The sequence below is a fragment of the Ursus arctos genome, unplaced genomic scaffold (genome assembly GCF_023065955.2).
Source record: "Ursus arctos isolate Adak ecotype North America unplaced genomic scaffold, UrsArc2.0 scaffold_12, whole genome shotgun sequence".
In the NCBI taxonomy this organism is placed as follows: Eukaryota; Metazoa; Chordata; class Mammalia; order Carnivora; family Ursidae; genus Ursus; species Ursus arctos.
In genome coordinates, this window is record NW_026622786.1 from 73,129,814 (window position 1) to 73,152,748 (window position 22,935).

A 22,935-nucleotide genomic window follows, 5' to 3' on the forward strand; every position below is an offset into this window, starting at 1 on the left:
CCCTTCGGCTGCTCCTTCTCAGCCAATGGGTTCCTCTTCCTGTGCCAACGTGTTCTTAGGTGTTCCCTGGAGCAGACCTGGGTCGCCCTGCTCTTCCCACTCAGCACCATCCCCCGAGCCACTCCTAACACCTCCGTGACAACCTCTGTGCTCCTGATTGTTTAACTTCCCTCTCCAGGGTTTCTGACTCCATGATTCAGCTGGACATCTCCAGGCCACCATGCTGCCCAGTGCCAGGCACTGCCATTCACACAGTAGATACACTGCTAAACATCCCTCTCAAATCCCAAGGGTTCTGTGGAGCCTCACTCAGATGGAGCCTGTCTGAGGCTGAGTGGACCATCTTCCCCAGGGCTCCTCCTGCCTCCATGCTCTCCTTAGGGAATGGCCCTGCCCGTCTAGGTGCCCGACTAGAAACCAGGCATCACGTGATTCTTCCCTGTCCCTCACCCCCCGGTGTCCAATCCAAAACCAGTCCCAGTGATTCTATATCCAAAATATATGGGAATTCATCCTCTCCCCTCCTGCCCCACTGCCCTCCCCAACCCCTCCTGGTTTGAGTCACCACCCACACCTCTGGCCCGGCCACTGACCCTCTCCCCCTCCGGCCCATTTGCCTCCCCATCACCAGTAATCTCTCCATCTCTTTGCTTTGGCCACACTAAACTGCTTTTGGTTCTGGAATCCACATGGTCTCGACTCCAGGCTTCTCGACATGCCATTCCCTCTCTGTCTGAATCCCTCCCCTTCCCAGTGCCAATTCACCCTTCAAGGCTCAGCTGAGACAACACTCCCTCCAGGTACCTTCCCTGACTCCTAGAGCCTGGGACGGGTACAGCATGCCATTCATTCCCACAGCGGCCTGTCTCCTCCGTTCATTACAGCTCTGATTGGTAATCGCCTGTTTACTCACCTGTGTCCCCCTTGAGCCTCTGAGTTCCTTGAGGGCGGAGATTATGCCTCTGATGCTCTCTCCGGCAGCCCCAATGCTTGGTACAAGACCTTGGAACTTAAAGGTGCTCACTAAATCTTCCATGAGTGAATGAATGAATGAGTGCAGGGCTGAGCACATTACACACCTTTCCTCATTTACTCCTCAGCAGAAATCCGTGCAATGGGTGCTACTATTCTGTGGTCTAGACCAGGAAAGTAAGACGTTGAAAACTTGCCCATGGGCACAGAGCTAGCAAAAGGCAGAGAAAGAATTGAGAGAAGTCTGTGTGCCTTCAAAGGCCTCCCTTCCATTATCCCACTCTGTCTTCCCAAGCCATGTTCCCTTTCTGACCCTGTTTTCTCATCTGTACAATGGGAACAAAAATCATACCTAATGCAGGACCTGACACCATCAGGTTCTCAGTGAGTATCTGTCCCTTCTCTCCCAACTTCTGAGGCTTATGTATTCAGGACAGAATTTCCCCCAAACCAGAAACTTTCTGCATGCATATATTCACACAAACAGGTGCAGAGCTCCACACAGGCACACCGCCAGCCTCCAGAACTCAGTAGGCGCTTAACCAAAGTGTGTTGAGAGGACAGGCATCAGGGAATGCTGACATATACTCAGACACAAAGCCGCAATAAGGGCTCAGGCACAGGGACCCCCACCGATGATCCTGCTCCGTCATCACCAACCCTGCTAGCCCAAGGCGCGGGAAATATTTAAAACAATTTTATTCATGAAAATATGCTGTACAATGCACTCTACACGGCCTCGACACGGCACACACGCACACGCACACGCTGACGGCACGGCCACGGTACACTGCCTACGATATGCGCCGGGGACGCCGCGCCCACAGCCCGCCCCGACAGGACACTTATAAATACGGGAGAGGAGGCAGGACTGGAACGGAGAAAGGGGTGTCGGTTTTGGGGGTGTATCCGGAGCTGAGGCCTGCTGGAGAGGCTGAGACCAGTACTGGGGGGCGGGGGTGGAAAGGGGGATTGACTCCAACCTGAGAGGAGAGGAAAGGAAAAGCTAGGGCCTGCAAGGATAGGAGGAAGTGGCTGAACCATGGAATGGGGGCTCTAAGGGTGGTTTAGGGCTGAAGGAAAACAGCTCAGGGTGAACAGCCAACAGGTAGGTGTGAGTGCTTCCAGGAGGGGGTTCCTGGCTTGGGGTGGGTGAGGCTAAGACCAGTGGGAAGGTGTCAATCGGGAATCAGATCCGGTGGGGTGGGTGAGGCTAAGACCAGTGGGAAGGTGTCAATTGGGAATCAGATCCGGAGTTCGGGGTGGGTGATCCGTCGTGGCGAGGGCCCCTGCAAATGAAACTTGAAGATTCGGAGACGCCCCCAGCCCCATGCCACACCTCCTGGTTGGTATCCCCGGCCAGCGCAGCCCCCCTGGCTCGTCCCCACTCCCACCCAGCCCGAAATTCCGCTCCGCCTAGGCCTCCTGCCCCCTGGGGTGGGGAAGGGAGGGGAGGAGGAGCGGGTCTCAGGAGTTTGGGCCAGACCTGCAGGTGCCCCAGCCCCTCCCCACCACTTCCCTCCGCGGTCAGCTTCTGAGCAGGCCTGGGGCTGCCTCTCGGATCCTCCCGTGGAGCTGAATCTGGGATGGGGCTCAGGGGATCAGGACGGGAAGACGGAAGCCCCTTGGGGGCGGGGCGGGGCACCCGGGGCGCGGGAGGCGGCCCTCAGCCCGGCACCCAGCTCTGGTTGGGGGGCGGGGCCCCGGCCAAGCCCGGCGGCGGCGGAGGCAGGGCCGAGTCGAAGTTGAAGTCCATTTCGTCGCTGTCCATGAAGTCGTTGAGGATGATGGACTCGACGTCGCACTCGAGGCTCCCGCTGAACATGTCGAGGTCCAGGTCGGCCGGGAAGCGGTCGGGCGCGGCCCCCAGCGGCCCGGCGGCGGCCGCCGCGTACGGCCCCGGCAGCGCGTCCAGCAGGAGGCCACCGGGCGGGGCCCCGAAGGCGGCCGCGTGGCTCGGCGGCGCCAGGCCCGCGGCGCCCGCCTCGCCGGGCAGCGTCATAAGGCTGATGGGGTGGGCTAAGGCACTGCGCGAGGGCACCGGCGGCGCGTACGGGGCCGCGCCCTTGCCGGGGTAGGCGGCGGCCGCGCCCGCCAGCGCCAGCTCCCCGGGCGCGCCCAGCACCGGGCCGGGCCTGGGCGCGGGCGGCGGCGGCAGCAGCGCGGGCAGCGCCCCCGGGCGGAAGGGCGCGGCGGCCGGCGCGAAGCTGGCCTGCTTGTTCTCCTGGATGGTCTGCATGGGCAGGCGGCGCAGCGCGCCCAGCGCCGGCGGCCCGAAGCCCCCGCCCCCGCCGTAGGCGCCGCTCTTGCAGCCGCCAAAGTAGGCCGGCGTCCCGGCCCGGGCCCGCGGCCCGTACGCGTCCTGCGCGCCGTCCAGCAGGGCCTCGGGCAGCCCCGCGCCGCCGCCGTGCAGCCCCAGCGGGGCCCCCAGCTCCGCCAGGCGGGGCAGCTCCCCGGGGCAGCGCGCGCCTAGTGCGGGCGACAGCGCGCTCGCCGGGCTCGGGTACATGAGCGGCGACGAGGGTGCCAGGGCCTCCAGGGCCTCGTCGTCCTCCAATTCGGCCGCCTCCCCGAGCAGGGGTCTCCCGCCGCCGCGGAAGTCGGCCCACGCCTCGTAGTCGTCGCTGGCGTGCGAGGCCGGGCTGGTGGCCCACTTGGCCGCGGTGGGCACAGGCCCCGGGGCTGGCGCGCCCGGGGGGCTGTCATCGGGGCTTCGCTCAGGTGCCTGCAGCTGCTTCTTCTTGCTCGCCTTGCCCTTGATGCGCAGGAACTTGGCCCCGTTGTCCATGGACACGGCCCGCCGCCGAGGGGTCTTGCCTGTCTTTCCGCCCTCGGGGTTCAGCATCCACCAGGAGCTCTTGCCCGTGCCCTCGTTCTGCACGCGGATGAAACGGGTGTGCAGCGACAGGTTGTGCCGGATGGAGTTCTGTGGCCAGAGACAAGGACATGGGTGGGGGAGCGGGAAGCGAGGAGGCCATGAGAAAAGAGGAGGAAGTGATGGAAAGAGGGAGAGAAAATAGAGAAAATAGTGAGAGAAGAGGAAGGAGAAGGGCCAGAAGGGGCAATGGGAGGAAACAGAAATGATGAAGGGCGAATGAGGTAGAGAGGGGGAGAACAGGTGTTAAGTACCAGGTTGGACAGAAATACCCACCTTCTACCCCAGAATGGTACCACTCTTGCCTCTCCAGGGCACCCCCCTCTCCCCACAACACACAGAGGGTGGGGCTAGAACTTTGGGCGTGGCCTCTCCCCAGGAGGCATGGCAGAACCCTGAGGGCTACTCTTAAGGAACTGCCGCAGGGCCCCCTCTCCCCAGCTAAGCCAAGCCCCGCCTGGGGCTAGCCAGGCTGCCAGGGCCCCCCAGCAGATTATGTAAGGGCTCATGCCGCCCGCCGCAGCTCATTTGTCTGCCCCCTCCCTCCCCAGCCTGGCATGGCGCCAGGAGCCCGAAAACCCAGGGCTCCAGAAATCAATCTCGCGGTGACTGATTAAGCCCTGTTTAGAACTAATTGCTCTTTCGTGTGTGGGGAGAATAAATTACCTGCTTTAATTTCGTGTCTTTAAAATGCAACTGCAGGTAGAGAAGACTGTTAACCCTTTGCTGGGAGGGCCTGGCCAAGGAAAGCAGAAAAGGCTGGGGGTCCCTAAGGTGGGTAGAGGCCAGAAACTCTTCTGAAATTTCCCCCAACTCTTGTGAGCTCCTGTGAACTACAGAAGCCTAGATTCCCAGCTAGCCCCTCAAAGCACATCCATCAGCCATGGGGACCTCAGACCCCACCTCTGCTCAGCGCCCACCTTCAGGCCAGCCCAACTCAGCTCTCCAGCCTGCCCTCCCTTCCTGAGCACCTGAAGCAGGGGAGCTCTGCCCCCAAAGCCCCTTTCTGGTAGAAACTTCACAAAGTCCACACAAATTAGGTGGCATAATCCCCATTTACAACAAGAGGACCAAGGCTCAGAGAGGTCAAGTGGCTGGCCCAGGGCTACACAGCCGCTTCTGCTGTCACTTGGTTCATCCCCGGGGCTGTACGTCTGCCACCCCTGTACACACTCTCTTCTGAATCTCTGCTGGGCCAGAAAGGCGGGGCGGGGGGGCACGGCTCCGATGACCTGGTTCCCCACAGGCACCTGAAGGCCTGCCCTCCCCACCTCTGGGGCCCCGCCACCTGGTGGCCTTGACCTCCGGACTCAGGCACTGCTGAGGAAACAGCATGGGCTTGGCTCTCAGAAGGGCTGGGCAGGATGCCTGGCTCTCTTCAGCCCCCCAGCGCTGTGACCATGGCCCTTGACTCAATCTCCATGAGCCTGAGTGCCTCAGTGAACAACTCTGACCAAAATGGGCACCTTTCAGTAGCCACCTCAGAAAGCTGTTCGATGACGACCTGAGGAAATGTGTGTGGGGACGTGTTTGGTGAGAGCGCACCGGGTGCTCACAAGCCCTGGTTAAAGGCCTCACTCTGGCCAGAAGACCACACTTTGAGATCCCCGAGCAGCTGGGCTCTGTCTCTCCCTGCGTAGCATCGCGTCCTGAGTGTAACTGTGCTAGGCACCAACGAGGCTGGGAAGCTGGCATTACCCCATCTCACTGTACCAGGGAACAGAGGCCCAGAGGCATGATGTAATTTGCCCAGGGTCCCACAGGCAGCAATGCCAGATACCACGCCAGATCTAACCCAGCTCGTGGACCTACTCTTAACCTGTCTGTCCGCCCAGCCCCATAACCACTGACCAGTGAGGGCCCTCCCTCCCGCCTTCTTCCCACCAGGCTCCAGGAGGAGGAGGTCCTTCCTGCTGCCCCATTCACACTCCCACAGCTCCAGGTACTGACCTGACTCTTCAGACACCCCGCCCCATCACTGGTACTTTCTGGTCTTGGGAAGTGACAGCTCCAAGGCCCCTCCCAGCGTTGCCCTGCCTGGCTTCTCCTGGGATCCTGTGAAGAGGGGAGCTAGACCCCCAGGGGGTAGTGCTCCCTCCAGTAGGTACCCCCTTCCCACCCCTGCCCTTGCACCTGGCTCCCTAGCCCCTCCCGCACACCTGTGTTCAGAGGCCTCAGGGGCCTCAGTTCTCTCCATGGGCCTGTCTGGCTTCACAGAGGCTCCGCCTCCCAGCTCCTCCCGCTGGAGGTCTGTCAGGCAACCCCTCTCCATCCGTGTCACCGCGTGCCAGCCTGGTTCTGAGTGCCCGGGGGGGGGGGGGGCATCGCCAAGTGCCAGCACCCACTCAGTACCTGCTTGTTCAGCCCTAGGTGTTGTAACTGCTTTATCTCGCGCACTCTATCAAACTCCATACAGCTCGGAGATTGCGATCCCCGTGTCCGGATGAGGAGGGCAAGGCTCAGAGAGGTTAAGTACGCTGCCGGTCACACAGTTCAGACGAAAGAGCCAGGTATCGATTTCAGGTCACTCTCACCCCGAGTCGAAAGGACATCACATTCCACCACGGCAGAGAGAAACGAGTCAGGGAATTTCCAAAGAATCTTAGGAAGCCAGTACTCTAGTGCTTCTCCAACTTTCCATGTAAACTATCCCTAGAAGCTGGCAGTGTGGGAAGACTGGGGGCATGTCGCAAGGTCGAAATTTCCTGTTAAGTCTTGTGCTTCGTTTTTAGCGTGCAGGGGGATTTTACGTTGTACTTCATAATGCATGTAGGTTTTCTGAATATAAAAATAATGTTTTCAATTATTTGTACCCAGAGTGCCTGCTCTGGGCCTGTGAAGGTTTGCACTCTTGCCCCCTCTGCTGCCTGCCTGGCCGGGTGCCCCTGGGAGCTGGAGCCCCAGCCTGAAACCACTGCTGGTCCAACCCAGAGAGAAGAAAGGACTTGCCCAAGATCACCCAGGACCTGGTACCAGAGCAGGGGTTCGAGCACAGGCCTCCTGACCCCTGGCCTGGTGCTCTTCTCACCCCACCAAGCCTCACCTGGGCAAGCCTGTCTGTGTGTCCGGGCCTGCTTCCCCACCTGGATACTGATGAGATGTGCTAAGTGTGCTCTGTGACCTTTTCAATTTGACACTGCAAGTTCTTGAACTCATCCAGTCCCCAGGTTTTCAAGCTTTTTTTTTTTTTTTAAGTAGTGGAACTCTGTTCGCAAATGGAATCTAATGCAAAACGGAGTGTCACACACTCAAGCCGTCAGGGAGCGGGGGCGGGGTGCCTGGAGCTGGGCTGGCGCGGCAGCTCTGGCACTGGCACAGAGCACCAGACCCCGGTGGAGGGCTGTTGCAGGCCGGATGGATGGGGCTGTTGAGGCCTCGAGGGCTGCCCCACCTGGCCCGGGGTCACCCAGGGAGGGAGCCCGGAGCTGGCTAAGGACCTCGGTCTCTGCCTGTGGAGCCGGGCTGGGCACCAGGTGAGGGAAGTCTGGGTCCCGAAGCCCAGTCCGGCTCCTCGGGGCCCAGCCACCTGGTCCCAGTCACAGCTCCCAGCCAAGACGCGGTGGCAAGCGCGGATCACAGCTCACCCACGAGGCCTCCTGGGAGGCCAGAGGCCACGGAGGAGGTGAGGGAGGCAGAGGAGGGGAACGCCTCTGCCAGGCAGCAGTAACCAGGGCTCCCTCTCAGAGTCGCCTAGCAACCCGCCACCACAGCCCCAGCCCCGGCATGCCCAGGCTCCCCTGTGCCCAGAGCTGAGCCTGGCTTCTGGGGCCTCACGCCTCCCACCCCTCCACGCGGGCCTGGGGCGGGTGAACGGGGGGGGGGGGGGGTCGGACCGCCCTAATTTGGAAGGGAAGCCATGTTGGGGCAGAGGAAAAGCCCAGTGGCTTACATCCATCCCACCCCATTGTCCCTCGGAACCCAGGCTAGGGAGGCTGGGCCCTGCGGAGAGGAGGCTGGTGCAGGGAAAGCGCATGGGCTCTGCTGCTGGATCTGGATTCCAGTTTTGGCTCCAACATCCCATGAGCAGTGCAAGTCTGGGGGCAGGATGCTTTGAACCTCTTTTCCTCAAACAGCTACCTGCGCCCACCCTTGCCTCCCTACAGCCCTCTACCACCAGCGGTCAGAGTGGCCCTTTAAACAGCCTGGATCACGTCCAGTCCTGCCCAGAACCCTGTGACGCCCCCCATCTCACAGTAAAGAACGAAGGCCTTGCCTTAACCCACAGGCCCCTCCGTGACCTCTCAGACTCCTCCCCTAACACTGTCCCGCGTGAGTCCTCCCTCCTGTTCCTTGAACCTGCTAGGCGCGGTCCCGTCCTGGGGCCTGTGTCTCAGGGGAAACTGTTCGCCCAGACACCCCCATCAATCTCTCATCTCTTTCGAGTCTGCGTGCAGATAGACTCTTTTGCAACGAGGCCCACCCTGACCACTCTAACCCTTTTCCTCCTCCCTGCCATTTCTTGGCCCCTTACCTGCTCTCAATTTTTCTAAAGCAATGATCACTTTCCTAATTAATAGACAGTTTGTATACACACATTAATAAATTAATATGTAAGTTCTATATAAATATATAATTTATTTATATTCTGTATTTATTATTTATTGTTGGGTCTCCCTCACATTAGGATCTAAGTTTCATGAGGGATTTTTGTCATTCGTGACCATACCTCATGTGTTTGATGCACACCAGGCATTTAACAAATGCTCACTGAACGAATGAATGAGAGAGAGAGTAAGGGGGTAATACTGGGTTGCAGGGAGAAGAAGTAAAGGAAATGGGGCAGAGTAGTTGGCACATGAGAGGGGCTTCCCCAAACTGGGCTGAGAAGGGAACATGGGCAGAATGAGAGACAAGCATGGGGCGGAAGAAGTCAGGAACAGCCTGATACACAGAGGGAGGCTCAGAGGAGGGTCAGGGCTTCCGTGAGAAATGAGGAAGGTCTGGGGGGGGGGGGTGACCCTGCACCTGTCCACCCCAGACTCCCTCCCCGCTCTCTCCCACTGCCCAGACAGACTTGAGTCATCCAGGGCCTACTGGGGCCAAAGTCTCTGAGAGCCTGTCCCCCCTGGGCAGGAATACACGCTGGGAGCCCCGGGGGGAGAGAACCACCTCAGCCCTGCTGCCGGTCCCTCCCGCACAGACAGGGTCGGATCCATTTGGTGACGGCGGCTTTCTATCCAGCAGGACGCCCTCATTTATTCCCAGGACACCCTTTGCCCACAAGCAGTAATGCATTCATCTGACAGCACAACCCCATTTATCCAGCACCCCAGTCCCATTTATCCAGCAAGTACAACCTCATTTGCTAACAGCACTCCATTCACCTGATGGGCCCCCTCATCTATCCAGCAGGACACCCTCATTTATCCTCCAAGTCTGAGTCTCTCCGTCTGCCTGTGGTGGGCTGTGCTCTCTGCCAGTGCACCCGACGGGTCCTGCAGGACGTCATCTCTCCTACAAGTACTCCTCATCCCCTGACAGGACAACCTCATCTATCTCATAATGCAGCCTCACCTTGCCTCCAAGTACCACCTCATTCCCTGACAGTACAACCTCGTTTATCTTCTACTACAACCTCATTTCTCCTCCTCGCACAGCTCCATTCTCTGATAGCTCGCCTTCCTCGGAGCCAAAGCCCCACCAGAGCCCCTGGGGTGGGGGGAGAACGTGGAGATAAGAGTGGTCTCCCCATTCCGGTCCCCTGCCTACAGAGGGCTGCCTGGCACTAGGACTCTGTCCCGTCTCCGCCCACCCAAAAGGGCCCATGGACTCAGACTCGGAGTTCTAGATTGCTCAGCCCAGCCAGTGCCCCACCATTACCCCACTTTCCATTCTGTCCCCTCTAGGGTTCAAAAGGGCCCACGGGATTGATTTCCTCCAGCTCCCCAGTAGGGAAAAGATCCCATCTGGTTTGATTTGTAGCTTTTGCTGATTTCTGCGGCATGGATACTCCCATCGCAGCCAATTTTAAGCTGCCAGCATGATGTCACTGAGTACAGAACTGGGAAGAAGTGTGCAGGACCGGCTTTCTGAGCCAAGGCAAGCCAGCCCCAGCACACCACTGGCACGTGCTTCAAATACCAAGGCAGGAGAAGGGCACCACCTATCACACGCCAGACCCAGGCTAGGTTCTTTAGATGCATTTCTTCTTTCAATCCTGATAGCCATCCTGCAAATAGGTGCTGCTATTTTCCAAAGAGGGGAAAGTGGGCTTGGGAGGGTTAAATGATGCCTAAGGCCACAAAGCTGGGCAGTCATGGAGCCAGGTCTGGGTCTCAGAGCTGTTGAGTTCCAAAGCCAGGCCTCTTCCCACCGCCTCCCGTAGTGTGGCAGGGGACACCATCCCGCCCACCTCAATGGCCATCCCTGCCTTGGTTCTCAAGCCCAAGCTTGCTGGCTTTCATCAGACAGGAAACCCAAGTCTTGTGTCCCCTACCCACCACAAGTCCTATGCTACCTCCTGGCCTTCCTGACATCTGGGGAATTCCAGGGCCCTCCCAGTTCAGTCCTAGGACCCGTGCCCATCCATCCAAGCCCAAAGCCAGGTACGGACACCTCTCAGGTTCTATCTCTAACCGAGGTTCAGCCCAGCCCCTCCCTCAGGAAGCTGACCTCACCTACCCAATGGTGATGATGATCCCTGGGCACAGACCACCTCTGGGGCTGTGTGAGTTCTCTGATCCCCTCCATGGCTCCCATTGGCCTTCTCCCTCCTTCCTTCCCTCCCTTCTTGCATGAAGAAAGGTTGAGAGCAGGGTTGGAATCCCAACTGCCTTCATGTGACCTTGGGCCTCCCCTGTAAAAGAGGGTAACGATATTCCTGGGGAGGGTTGGGACCTGGATGGGATCCTGCACGTCAAGAATCTCATCCTCTCCCTAACTCAGAGCCCCAGGAGCAGCCCCTGTCCCACCTTTACCCCCTACCCGACTCTGGAGCCCCAGGCTGGCCGGGAACACACGCCTGTCTCAGAGCCACAGTCTCTCCAAGGGTCACTTGCTCGGCCACCTGGGCTAAAGCTGGGGTGCTCAGTCCAGGCAGGCTTCCTGGCAGAAGGGGGTGACCTGGAGAGGCCTGAGGCCTTGTGCAAATCCTTGGTACCAAGGTCTGTAGTGGAGGAGGAGTAGAAGGGCAGGTGGGGGCACCGGGGTCACAGATGTCAACAGGGGATTGGGCTTGGGGTCAGCAGTGGAACAGAAGTGGGCAGCCAGGGACCAGGAGGAACCAAACGTCCAAAGCAAGGCATGAGGTCAAAAGACAGGCCCTGGCACCCCCCCACCCCCACCCTCGAGATAGCGGGGCCCCCACACCTAGCCTGGGTACAAGCAAACCGGCAGCAGAAGTCAAAGCTCTCCTCTACTCCAGACCCCAAGGCTCCTCATCTCCTGTGGGCTTGGGTCCAACTCCAGACCGACATACAAGAACCCTCTGAGGCTCCACAGCCTCATCGCCCCCATTCCCTTCCGCCCGCCGGGGCTCCAGCCGCCCCGGATGTCTTACTCGGCCAGGCCTTTGCACACTCTGCTCCCGGGGCTCCTCCCTCCCCGACTGATGACCAGTTCCTGCTGCTCCAGCAAGGCGAGCTCTGGGACGTCTTTCTAGTCCCCTCTGCAAATCCCAAAGGCAGTTGTTCCCACCTCAGTACTGCTGCAGGACTAAAACCAGAGTATAATCCGGCAGGAGTTGGCCTCCGCACTTGAACTTTATGGGGCAACCCCTGGCTCACAGGAAGTCAACGCCCGCGACGGAGCCCTCAGCAGCCGTGAGCCACTCAGGCCTGGCAATTCTCTGCCACTTCTGCTCAGCAAAACCTCAGGCCAGAGTTCCAGACCTTGCCTCCTCACTCCTGCTCTCCCCTCCAGTTCCTGCTGCCTCTGCCACCGCCCTGCTTTTCCTCAGCGCTTCCAGGCTCCTCGGGGAGGATCCAGTCAAGTAAGGAAGGAAAGAAACTACCATTTACTGAGCATTCATTATGTGCTAGGCACCGTGCGGCAACACTTAAACTCTTACTGTCTTTTTAACGATCCTCTGAGTTGGTTTAGTGTGCCTATTTTACAGATGACAAACTGAGGCTCTGAGAGACAGATGGAGCTGCCCAAGGTCACATGGTGTATGTGGTGCTTCGGGAAGGAATTCACACCCAGGGCCCTTGCTCTGCCTCTCATCCTGAGATGCCTCTTAGGAGGAGCCCAGGCCAGACAGAAGCTCTAGGGTGGGCCTGGGGTAGGAGCGGGGGTGGGGCTGTCCACACTGGCTCATCAAGTCCTCCAAAGACTCTTTCCTCCCTCATCCAAGATTAAAGGGGATCCCTAAATGCAAAGCCATCCAGGCCTCTCCCTATCTCTCCTCAATCTGAGCCCCGTCCTTCCCTCTGCATGCAGCACCTCCCTACACCCCTGCCCTAGGCCCTGGGAGCAGCTGCGGTGACCTCACCCAGCCCTGCCCTGGGCCCAGCTCTGGGGAGGGCCCAGCAGCTGTGTCCCAGCCCTGTAGGCTGGCTCCTGGGGGGAAAAGAGGAAGAGTGGGCACAGCGCCAAGAGAACCATCTGCTCTCCCAGGGGCATGGCCACCCGCACAGACACTGGCCTCACCCCCAGGGGCTGCCCTTGGCCCTCTGTCCTTATGCCAAGGGGCTCTAGGAACCCAAAGCAGCCCACCCAGACCGGGGCACCAGCCCTCATCTGCCATCTGTCTTCTGGATTCTGAGAGGTCCTTGCAGGACATGTTGGAGCATGAACGTCCCCTGAAAAATGAACACGTGCTCAGGGTAAGCTCTGGGTGTAGAGGCCAGAGGCCAGGGCTGGGTGTGCTTAACACCGCATGCATGCCCCAGCCCCAGCCCCAGCCTAGCCGCCTGAAGAGCCGGAGATCCCCTGGGGGGAGGGGGGCCTCCAGCCCCTCACATCTGCTCAGCTGGCAGGTGCCTCTGGCAGAGGGCAAGCCCCCTTCCCCCACAGCCCCAGCTCGGGTTACAGAGAAGGCAAGGCCAGCAGAGGACAGGGGGAGGGGACAGGCGGGGTGGAGGAGGCAACACAGCTTCCCAGAGTATTGGGGGAGGGGAATTCAGATCTCTAGATGGGTCTCAGAGCCAGAGAGGGAAGGGCCATCTCCAAGGTCACACAGCCTCCCAGTGGGCAAAGAGAAGCCCGTGTCCAGGGGCAGGCAACCCTGGGTTCAAGGGTGACCTTGAGCAAACCATTGCTTTCATCTGTGAAAATATTGAGCCTAAAACCTGTCTGCTAGCCTCCCAAGGCCGCGAGGAAGGCTCTGTAGGAGAAAAAACAGCGGGTCAAGCTAGGGGCAGGTGGAAACTTGGACATCCTCAAGAGCTGACACCTCAGGGACAGAAAGGGAGGCATGAGAGGAAGGACCACTCTCCCCCAACACACACACACACACACACACACACACACGCACACACGCACTCACACAAGGCAGTGTCTCTCAAGGCTCAGGGCCCAGGATCCCCACCCTACACAGCAGCGGGGAAGGGATTCCTTTCCTTTCCCAGAGCAATGTACGACAGGGAGGATGCTTGCTAGGATTTCTTGGGGACTTTATAAGTATCTCTCTTGTAATTCTCACCACAAAGCTTGGACATAAGTCCTATTATCACCCCATTTTGTAGAGGAGAAAACGGGCTCAGTTGCCCAAGGCCACGCAGAGCCAAGTTCTGCTCCTTCCTGCTGCCTCCGAGGCTCCTAACCACACCACAGCCTCACCTCCAAGATCCCCCAGGTATCAGAGGGTGCGGCATGGCACCTCAGGCCTGCTCTTAGACTCTGTGGGCCTCTACCCCTACTCATCTTCTCCCCTGGACCCCAGTGCCAGGCCCCCTGTCCACACCACCCCTGAATGATCTTTCCGCCTCGATCAGTCCCCAGCTTGGAGGGCCAGGTCCCTGGCTGATATTCAAGACTGTTTCCTTTAGTCCCCTGCTTGCTTTCCCAGCCTGTGCTGGGGTCCTGCTGTGCTCTGACCAATAGAACCAGACCCCAAGGGCTCCTAAAGAGTCCTGAGGGTTTGACCTCCTTTGTCTGGTTCCCCTCCCCCACCTCCAAATACCCATAGCTCATTACTGGGCCTTCCCTCGTGACCCTGAGCAATATTTATCCCCCAATCAAATTCAGGAGTCCTCATCTTATCTCCCCAGCTTGACCTGTGGGTCATTCAAGGTCAGGGAGCCAGTTTGGTTCCTCTCAGCAGAGGTAGTGGGTGGCTAACAGGTGTAAGCCTGGGTTAAAGTGAATGGAGGAAGCTGTCATCACCCTTGGGCCTGCAGATGAGGTGAGGAAGTGGGGAGTGAACAGCACAGCATGCCAGTCCGACTTTGCCCTCTGGTCTGGCCTTGTTCTCGGGGAGCTCTGTCTGAGAGAGGGAGCCAGGTGCCCCTTGGAGCCATCCCCCCCAGGCTGGAAGGGCCAAACTAAGACAGAGCAGAGAGACAATGATGGAGATGGGGAGGGGGCAAGGCGTGGCAGGGGATGAGGGTGTGTGTGTGTGTGTCTGTGTATGAGCTTGGATTGGCCTGGCCTGAACATGGGGCGAGCGAGGAGTTAGCCCCTGGAGTTTTATTTACGTCACTTACAGCAGGATGCAGTAAAACACACTTTCTTTCTCCAGCCTTAGTTTCCTCCTGAAACGGGGAAAGTCACAGCAGCAGCTTCACAGGGTGCTGCGAGACTTAGAAGAAAGCACGTGTGTAATGGCACCTGGCGGCTGAATCCTGGGCCAGCATAGTTCAGTGTAGCCGATTCGAGGGTCAGCAGAGCCGAGTGATGTGGCTGGAGAGACTGCCTGGGACCAGGGGGCCAAGGCCTTGAGTGTCATGCTAAGTGAGGCCCCTGAATGGGACCCTGTAGGAACAGCACTACCCTGGACACATAGGGAGCTATCAGAGAAGAGGGGCTGCGACTTTCAGGTCCTTCCTGGGCCAGTTCCAGAGGCTTGCTGAGTCTTTACGCCACCACGCCTCCTCCTGCAGCCAAAGGCCCTCAGTGGCAGAGGGCATCGGCCCCCCGCTGCTGGCTCCATCCTCTCCAGCAGTGTTCTGTACAGCGCGACTCCTAAGAAAGGAGGGTGAAGGTGCTGGGGCTGGAGAATCTGGTGTTGGAGCTGACTGCGTGGCCTTTAATTCTCTGGAGGACCTAAAAAGAGCCAGGAGGAGGGGAGGGGGGCTCCACTCTAAGCAGACTGCTTAGAGAAGCTGGTCTACACTGGGAGCAGAAGGGAGGGACACACCCGAGTCCCGGATGCTACCATCGAAGGCATTGGCTCAGAACCTGGTCCATCAGTAGACGGCGCTGTTAAAATCAGACCCTCTGAGGGTCTGAGATAGAAACTGGGAACCTGCATTATCTGAAAGCCTCTAGGTAACTCTGATCATCAACCAGGTTTGCCAGCAATGAAGGATTTAAGGCAGGAAGTCTTAGAGAGATGCGGTGGGTTCCAGAATCACTTGGGAGGTGGGCTTGTATTCAATCCACCCAAGCACCCAGCCTAGTCTCTCAAAAGTGGCCCAAGGGATCCGTCTAAGAGTCAGCGGCTGCCTTGACGAGCATCTGACAACGGCAGGGGATATGAGGTGTAAAAGTGGCAAAGCGAGGGGGTCCTGAGATCACAGGCAGCAGGGAAAGCAGGAGGGAGGGCAGGGCCTGGCCAAGGCCAGCTGAGGGCCCAGGAGTCCATACAGAGCAGTGCGAGCTTGGCTGGCTCCTAGGGGAACCGAGGAGGCCCAGAGGGCTCTGGAGCATGAGGGAGCCTTGGGGCAGGAGGGCTGGGGTGCTTGGGGCTGAGACTGCATAGCGCTGGGAGAAACATGGGACAGATAGGTCTGTGTCTAAATCCAGGCTTAGCCTCGTCCCAGCTATGGTGCCCTGGCCAAGTGACTTCACCTTTCTTGGCCTCCATTTCCTCAACTGCAAAATGGGGCTATTAACACATATCTGGCAGGGTCCAGGGAGGATGTAAAAAGAGAACGTTTGTGAAGTGCCCAACAGCCTAGCACCCAGACATTAATTCTCTTAATTCTGGTTCCCCTTCCCACAAGAGGCACTCCCCCTTAGAGACCAGAAAGGTTTCTCTGCAAAGAAGGAGGCCCCAGGGGGAGGGTGTGGGAGGCCCCTCCCCCACACGCCACCTGGCCCCCCTCCCACCTCCACATATGGGTTGGGGGGTGGGGAGAGGCAGCAAACAGCCAAACCCTCCCAAACAGGAGTTGGTTTCCATGGTAACCAGGGTGCCAGGAGGAAGGGGGGGCGCTCCAGATCCAGCTGTCCCCCTGAGCACCCTACCCAGGCCCCAGAGCCTTAGTTAGTGCCCACCCAACACCCTGCACCCCCCATCTGTCTGCTCTGAGGGCCGAGGCTGCCATGAGCACTCCCTTCACTGTGTCCAAAGTCCTTCTGCCACCTGGGTATTGCCAGGGTCAGGGTAGGCATCCCCAAGCAGAAGTCCCAAGTTCAAGTCCATCCGCACTTGTAATCACAGGCTTGCACCCCTGAGAAGTCCTATCAGTACGCCGTGCCCAGGGTCCTAACTAATCCCTCATGGCTCCTAGAACCAGAGTGTTTGCCAGTCACAGCCCTGAAAGAACCAGGGACCAAGTAAAGGCCCTTTGGACACCGGTGAGAACCTCAAGGATGAGAATGAGAAAGTGCTTTGCTCCAGCTCACACACTCTGGATCAGGTTCTCTGACCGGTGCTCTGTGGGTGCTCTGTCCGGCCCTCAACCGCTCTGGACTCCGCAACTCCAGCTGACCCAAACAGCTGAACTAATACACCAGGGGCGGAGCCATGCTCCAGGGGCTTGGACCACCGCCAGGGAGAAGGAAGGAAGTGCTAACAACTTTTAAGACCCGTCTAGCAGTAGCATGGGCGGTCCCAGAGGCCAGAGCGCTCAGCCACTAGGGGTGTGTGAGAGGGGACTGAGCTGGGGAAGTAGGCGTTGGGTTCCATGACTCCCCACCTCCCTTAGAGACCCGAAGTCTGATCTGGAGGTGGAAGAAGTGGGCCCCAATGTGCGACCTGTTTCCCAGGTACCCACCCCCAAGTTGTGAGCCTGCAGATAGGGAGGGGCTGCTGGTGAGCCTCCCGCAAGGTAAGGGAGACAGTGAGGGGAGGAGGGGGCTCCCCCAGCTATAGCCAGTACACCCATATCCCAGAAGCTTATAGCCACACCCAGTTCATGACCACCACCCCCACACCCCCTCACCAGACCCAGACAGAGGGGCTTCGGCAGCCCCCGAGACCCTGTGTGGTGGCCACCACCAGCTGCCACTGGAAGACAAGACCCTGGACTGCAAGGAACAAGGCTGCACCCTTTCAAACCCAAACACAAGCCCTCTCCTCCAGCCCCAGTGGCACAGAAAAAGTTTGAGTTTTGGGGTCAGAAAGGGGTTCAATTCCCCGGCCGGACACTTCCTAAGGATGTGACCCCAGGGCAAGTCACTTGTCCACCCGGGAAACGGGATGCTAATCCGCCTCTGGAAACATGGTGGCCTGGATGGGAAGGGATCTGCGCTAGGCTAGGGGGCGCCCCTTTCCAGGCCCTCTCAGCCCTCCCTGTCCCTGGCAGAGGCCCCCAACTCCAGTCAGTCCTGAAGCTGGAGTCCTCAGGGTGTGCAGCGAGGGGGGCCCCAACCCACAGAAAGTGGGGGTTGGGGGGCGCTGAACTTTCGAACCCGCAAACCCCCCGCGCCGTTCATTACCTTAACACGAGTTAAAAATAACCGTCTCATCTCTTTAAATTAGTCTGTCTGCAATTACCGCCTGGCACGGCGCTGCCCGCCATCGTCCCGCTGGAGCGGCGCCAGGTGGCAGGCGGGGCCCTCACCCTGTCTGTCCGTCTGTCTGTCTGCCTGCCTCCCCATTGCTCGTTCTCCCCGCAGCCACCCCAGGGGCCTCCCCGCGACCCAGACTCCGGAGCTCCCCAAGTTGCGCAGGGAGGGGGCCGGGCCTGGGGCTGGCTGGCGGGAACGGGAACGAGGGGGCCGGCGGGGAGCAGGGGACTGGGGTGGGGGCTCCGGAGCAGGGCGGCGGGGGAGGGGCGCCGGGAGGCCCGGGAAGCCGGAAGGGCCCGCAGCGCGCCAGCGCTCGTGGGTGGGTGTGAGCAGGTGGCCGTGGGAGTCTGCCGGGCGTGCCAGCAACTGTGCCAGGAGCGGCTGGCACGGGCTCGTGCCCAGGAGGCGGGCAGCTGCCAGCCCCCCGCTCGTGCACCGCGGGGGGTGAGGACACCCCCCAACCGGGGCTCACACCGCCTCCTCCCGCACCCCCACCAGCCCTTGGGGCTGGGGATCCCCGGAGGACAAAGAAGGAGGAGGGAGCCCTACTGGAGCAAGCTGGAGGGAGGAGAGAAGGGGGAGCCCTCTGCACTCGCAGCCACTGCTCAGCCTGGCTGTAACAGGACCCTCCTCTTGGCCTCTGGATCAGTCCTTCCTTCCACCCCACTAAGACCTACTGGCCAGCCCGGGCCAGATGGGGGTAGCACTACCCCTCCCGATCCCATCCCCCAACCGCAGGGCTGCTCCAGGCCCTGAGGGAGAAGGGAAGTCCCCATCCACTGTGCTCCTCCCCCATCAAGCCTGGGGACAGGAATGGGAGGTGCCCAGGCCTGGCCTGGGAGCTCCCAAGGGAGCTGGCAGCCAGGAAACACAAAAGCAGGCAGAACAACTCCAGGGGCGCTAAGTGGAAGGAGCACCAGGACCCAGGGCAGTCTGGAAGGCTTCCTGGAGGAGTCCTGTTGCTAGGGAAGGTGGGACTGGAGCATCTGGGAGGAAGTGGGAGGCTCTACCTGGATGTCTGACACCACACTTTAAGGACACTAAAGAGGAAGGAGAACCTCCTGTCCAAGCCCTCATTCAGGGCCTGGAGACCCTCTGTCCTGGGAGAAACACTAGCAGCCTCTTTCGTGGCGTTTCCAGCACCAAGGCCGGCCTCTCTGCAGGCTTCAGCCTGTTGGGGGTCATGCACCTGCTGCTGATCTGGCCCCCTCCTGTTCCTATCCGAAGCACCTCTGACTACCTCCCCACATCACAGGTGGGACCACAGGGCAAAAGCCAAGCACAGGGGCCCTTCCTGATCCGGTCTGCTTTGCCTTTCCCCTGCTACCTCCCTGCCATTCCTAGGAGCCAAGGGTTCCAGCCTGGCCCGCTCAACCCTCTGGTCTCCTACAGTTCCCCCTCCCTGCCTTTGCATCTGCAGTCAACATCCCTTGAGAGACTTTCTCCCAAATTCTGCCCCCCAGTGAAGACAGCCCAGGTCAAGTGCCACCTTCTCTGTGAGGGTTTGCCTGGGCTCCCAGGGGGTCTAAACCCACCTTCCCTGCACCCCTGCCCCCACCTCCGGCCCTTCCTGCCTGTAAAATACACAGCCTGGGTGTGGAGCCCTGATGCAGCCTGAAGGCAGGCCCCATGGCTTCCCCGGTGGTCCCCCACTCTCCATCTAACACAGGGTTCCGTATACCCCAGGGATTCAGGTGCAACCCTTCTGTGGGGGAGGGGAGGGAGGAAGGAACAATGGGCCCCAGCCCCAGCACCTGAGGCGTACCACAGCCTCCGCTAAAGCACAGGCTGGCTGGGAGTTGGGGATGGTCCCTCACCAGGTCCCAGAGGGACTGAGTGGGAATGGGGGCAGGGGCAGGAATGAGAGGAGAAAAAAGGCTGGGGGGTGGGGTAGAATGAGGACAGCCACGGACTGAATAAGATGGGAAAGGCCAGAGGCCCCTCTGAACCGCCCTCCTCCAGTGCCTGGGCGGCCTCAGCCAGGACCTGGGTCAGGAGCCCAAGCCTCAGGCTCCGTCTCCCATGCCCCTGCCCCAGCCCAGGCCCAGCCTGCCAGGGCACCATCCTTCTTGAGCCAGGTGCAGGGAGAACCAGTGTGTTCCCAGCAGCGTGGTGCAGTGGAAACCACTTCCAATGGGCAGGCAGGAGTCCTGGGCCATTGTCCCGCAACCTGAGTGAGGAGTTCCATCCCCTTCCAGGGCCTCAGGCTCATTGTCCGAGAAATGAAGTCAGGGGACTAAATAATCTCCAAGCATGTTGCCAGTCACATTCTAGGATTTAGACCTGCCCCTGTTCAAAGGCTGTGTCCCCCTCCCACACCCAGTGCCAGCACGACACTATTCCAGAGGCTCTGTGGGGCCTTGGAGGGAGACACACCTGGATTGGAGTTCAGATTTCCCATCTACCGACTGTGTGACCTTGGGCAGTTCACTCCTCCACTCTGCGCCTCAGTGCCCAGCTCTGTAAACGGTGACAGTGAAACCTACCTCAGGGACTGCTGAGAGCGTTAAGGAGACACCTGGCACAGATGTCTGAAGGTGGCTGATGCCTAGCCCCTAGCAGCCCCTGGATGCCCTGGCTTGGCTCTGAGACCCTCATGAACTGCAGTTCTCCCTCGGCTTCCAGTCTCATGTCTCCTCTTGCCATCTTCCCCCTCCATTCCTGCTCCCTCAAGCTCAAGTGGAGCTCCACTTCCTGCAGGAAGCCCTCCTGGCTTACTCTGGCTCACAGTACCCTCCCCAGCCTCAGCATCCTCTGCACCAGCCACCCGTTCCCTCACACTCTCACCAGACATGAACCGGCGGCGCCTTAGTGCCAGGCTCTATGCTGGGTGCTGTGGGCACAGAGATTGCTCTGCCACCGCCACTGTCTTCTAACTGGTGGGTGGGGAGGGGAAATGAAACAGGATACAAAAGACTGAGCCCTAGGACAGGCAGGGAGAGGGCCAGGGAAGAGGGAGTCCTTAGCTAGCTACAAAGGGTCAGGGAAGGCTTCCTGGAAGGAGCATCTAAACTCTGTGCTCTTGAGGACAAGAAATAATCTGCAGGGAGAAGCAAAAGGTGGGACAGTGCATGGGGACAGGGAGGGAGGTGGGAGCAAATCCCAAGGACAGTACCCACTTAGAAGTAAGTGTTCTCGTGGGGGCTGAGCCCAAGGAGACTGGAGACTCACGGGTGCTCCTCCAACCTGTGCCTCCATCCCATAGTGACCAGAGAGAGACAGAGAAGATGCCAGCATGAAGCCTGAGAGCCATGGGCCGCCAGGTCAGAGCACTGCGGCCCCTACAATGCAGCCACTGGGCAACTAGAGCTGCTGGAGTGCACCAGCCTCCCCTCCTCTGGCACACCTCCTTCCTCTGACCCTGTCTGCACCACTACCAGGTATGGCTCCCTCCCTCCATCTAGGCATGCCTCCCTTGCAGAGACCCCTCTCCCATAGGAAACCTAACAGCTCACAGGCCCTGGGCACAGCACCCTCCCCCGCCAAACCTCCTCCTCCTGCAAAGGCATCGACTATCCCCATTCCCCAACAAGATGGCCAGAGGAGGGTCTGGAGGCCACAATCCAGTCAAGCCCTCCTCCTCTCCCAAGATGGCTCCCCCCCTTTCCACTGGATGGCACTGAGGCCTCCCTAGGGTGCCCCTGCCCCTCCCCTCACCCCCAAATGCATCTGGGCTCAGAAAGCCAGGGAAGTGGAAGCCAGAGAGCCTGGGGTGGAAAGGGACATATCCCCAGCCCTCAATACCCTGCCCTCACACCAGCAGAGGTCATCACCAGCCCACCATGCTGATCCAGGCAAGGGGGGGACAGCAGCTGCCCCATGGAGAACTCAGATTCCAGGTCACCTGACCAGTTCCCCACCCCAGGCTGGCTGGTGCCCTAGGGTGAACTCTTGGCACCACGGGAAGAACTGTGGGCTCAGGGTCGCACTCCTTACCCTGGGGCCAGCTCCAGGGACGGTAGAGGGAAAGATTGGGGAGAAAGCAGGCACTGGCTCCAGGCCATTATTCCGGCTCTTTAAGGAGGGTGCCCCAGTGGAGAGGGCAAAACAAGAGTAACACACAAAGCAAACTCGAGGGGGTTAAGAGCCCCCCCCATATCCGAGGCCTGGGAGTGGGTTCCTCTGCTATGCCACCGTGGACGAGGTGGGGGTATCCCTCGGGGGGTGCCTCAAAGTGGCAGTCCCCTGTCACCTCACCAGACCTCCCACCCTGCACCCAGAGCACGCACACAGCTGCTCCCAGCACGCCCCCGCCTGTCTGCCGGCCGGCCCCACTCCCTGGGCACACACTCCGTGACCCCTAGGGGTGCCCCAGGGCCTCCCTCCCGACGGCTCGCCGGGAACCCGGACCCACCTAGCAGCCCCTGGAAGCCCTAGGCGGCGACCCCAGCCCCCCTCCCCAGCCGGACGCTCCCACCTTCCAGCCAGCCGAGCTGTTGCTGTCGCCTTTATCCTTGAAGTAGGGCACGTAACGGACCATCCAGTCGTAGATCTGCGAGAGCGTGAGTCGCTTGTCCGGGGCGCTCTCGATGGCTTTGGTGATGAGGTCGGCGTAGGACAGGTTCCCCCACGCGTTCCGCCGGGAGCTCTTCGCTTTCCGCAGCGGTCCGACCTCCGCGCCCAGCGGCGGCGCTGGGGCCATCGCCGGGGCCGTCGCCCGGCGCTCCGGCCCGCAGTCCTCGGCGCCCTCAGCCACCCCTGAACCCAGCGCTCCGTCCTCGTCGCCGGCCAAGTCGGGCTGCGGCAGGGGCCAGGTACACGAGCGCGGCCGGCTCTGCGGCGCGAAGTCCGGGTCCACGTCCACCTGATGCGCTCGCAGCTTCGCAGCCATGGTCCCGCCCGGCTCGGGCGAGGAGGGGAGGGAGACTCCGCGGAGGGTGGGCGGGCGGCTCCGGGATCTGCGCGCCCCGGGGAGGCCCGCGGGAGGGGTCCCTGGCGGCGCCGGCTCAACCGCGGGGCGCCATGGGCCGGGACGCGGAGACAGGGGGCTGGACGCGCTGGGAATCCCGAAGGGAGGGAAAGATGGGGGCAGCGAGGGAGCGGCGGCCCCGGAGCCCAGCGGGCACACACCTCGCCCCGCTCCGCTTCTAGCACCTGCCGCCCGCTTGCTTCTGCAGCCACCACCGCCACCGTCGCTGCCGCCGCTCCCCCGGCGCCGGCCCCGCGCGCGGGCCCCGCTTTCCCGGGACGAGGCCGGATTGCACCATGCCGGAGCCCGAGCCCGTGCCGGAGCCCGCGCCGCCGCCGCCGCCGCCGCCCCGTGAATGCCGCCGCCGCCGCCGCCGCCGCTCCGGCTCCAGCGCCAGCTC

General features: G+C 60.4%; 1 protein-coding gene across 1 annotated transcript; it reads right to left on the reverse strand.

Annotated features, from left to right (window-relative positions):
* Nucleotides 1-1,680: 1,680 nt before the first annotated feature.
* FOXO6 (forkhead box O6) lies at nt 1,681-22,866 on the reverse strand. The gene is made up of 2 exons (XM_048220682.2): nt 22,044-22,866; nt 1,681-3,898 (listed from the first exon to the last, which is right to left on the reverse strand). Exons 1-2 carry the CDS (start codon nt 22,455-22,457, stop codon nt 2,639-2,641), a joined length of 1,674 nt encoding a protein of 557 aa, XP_048076639.1. The 5' UTR covers nt 22,458-22,866; the 3' UTR covers nt 1,681-2,638.
* Between the last annotated feature and the right edge of the window lie 69 nt (nt 22,867-22,935).

What these genes read in the sequence shown, in the direction of transcription:
- FOXO6 (XM_048220682.2), bottom strand. Translation starts at nt 22,457, where the DNA reads ATGGCTGCGAAGCTGCGAGCGCATCAGGTGGACGTGGACCCGGACTTC. An exon ending in ACAGCTCGGCTGGCTGGAAG is followed by an intron (nt 3,899 to 22,043) that starts GTGGGAGCGTCC and finishes CTCTGGCCACAG; the next exon opens with AACTCCATCCGGCACAACCT.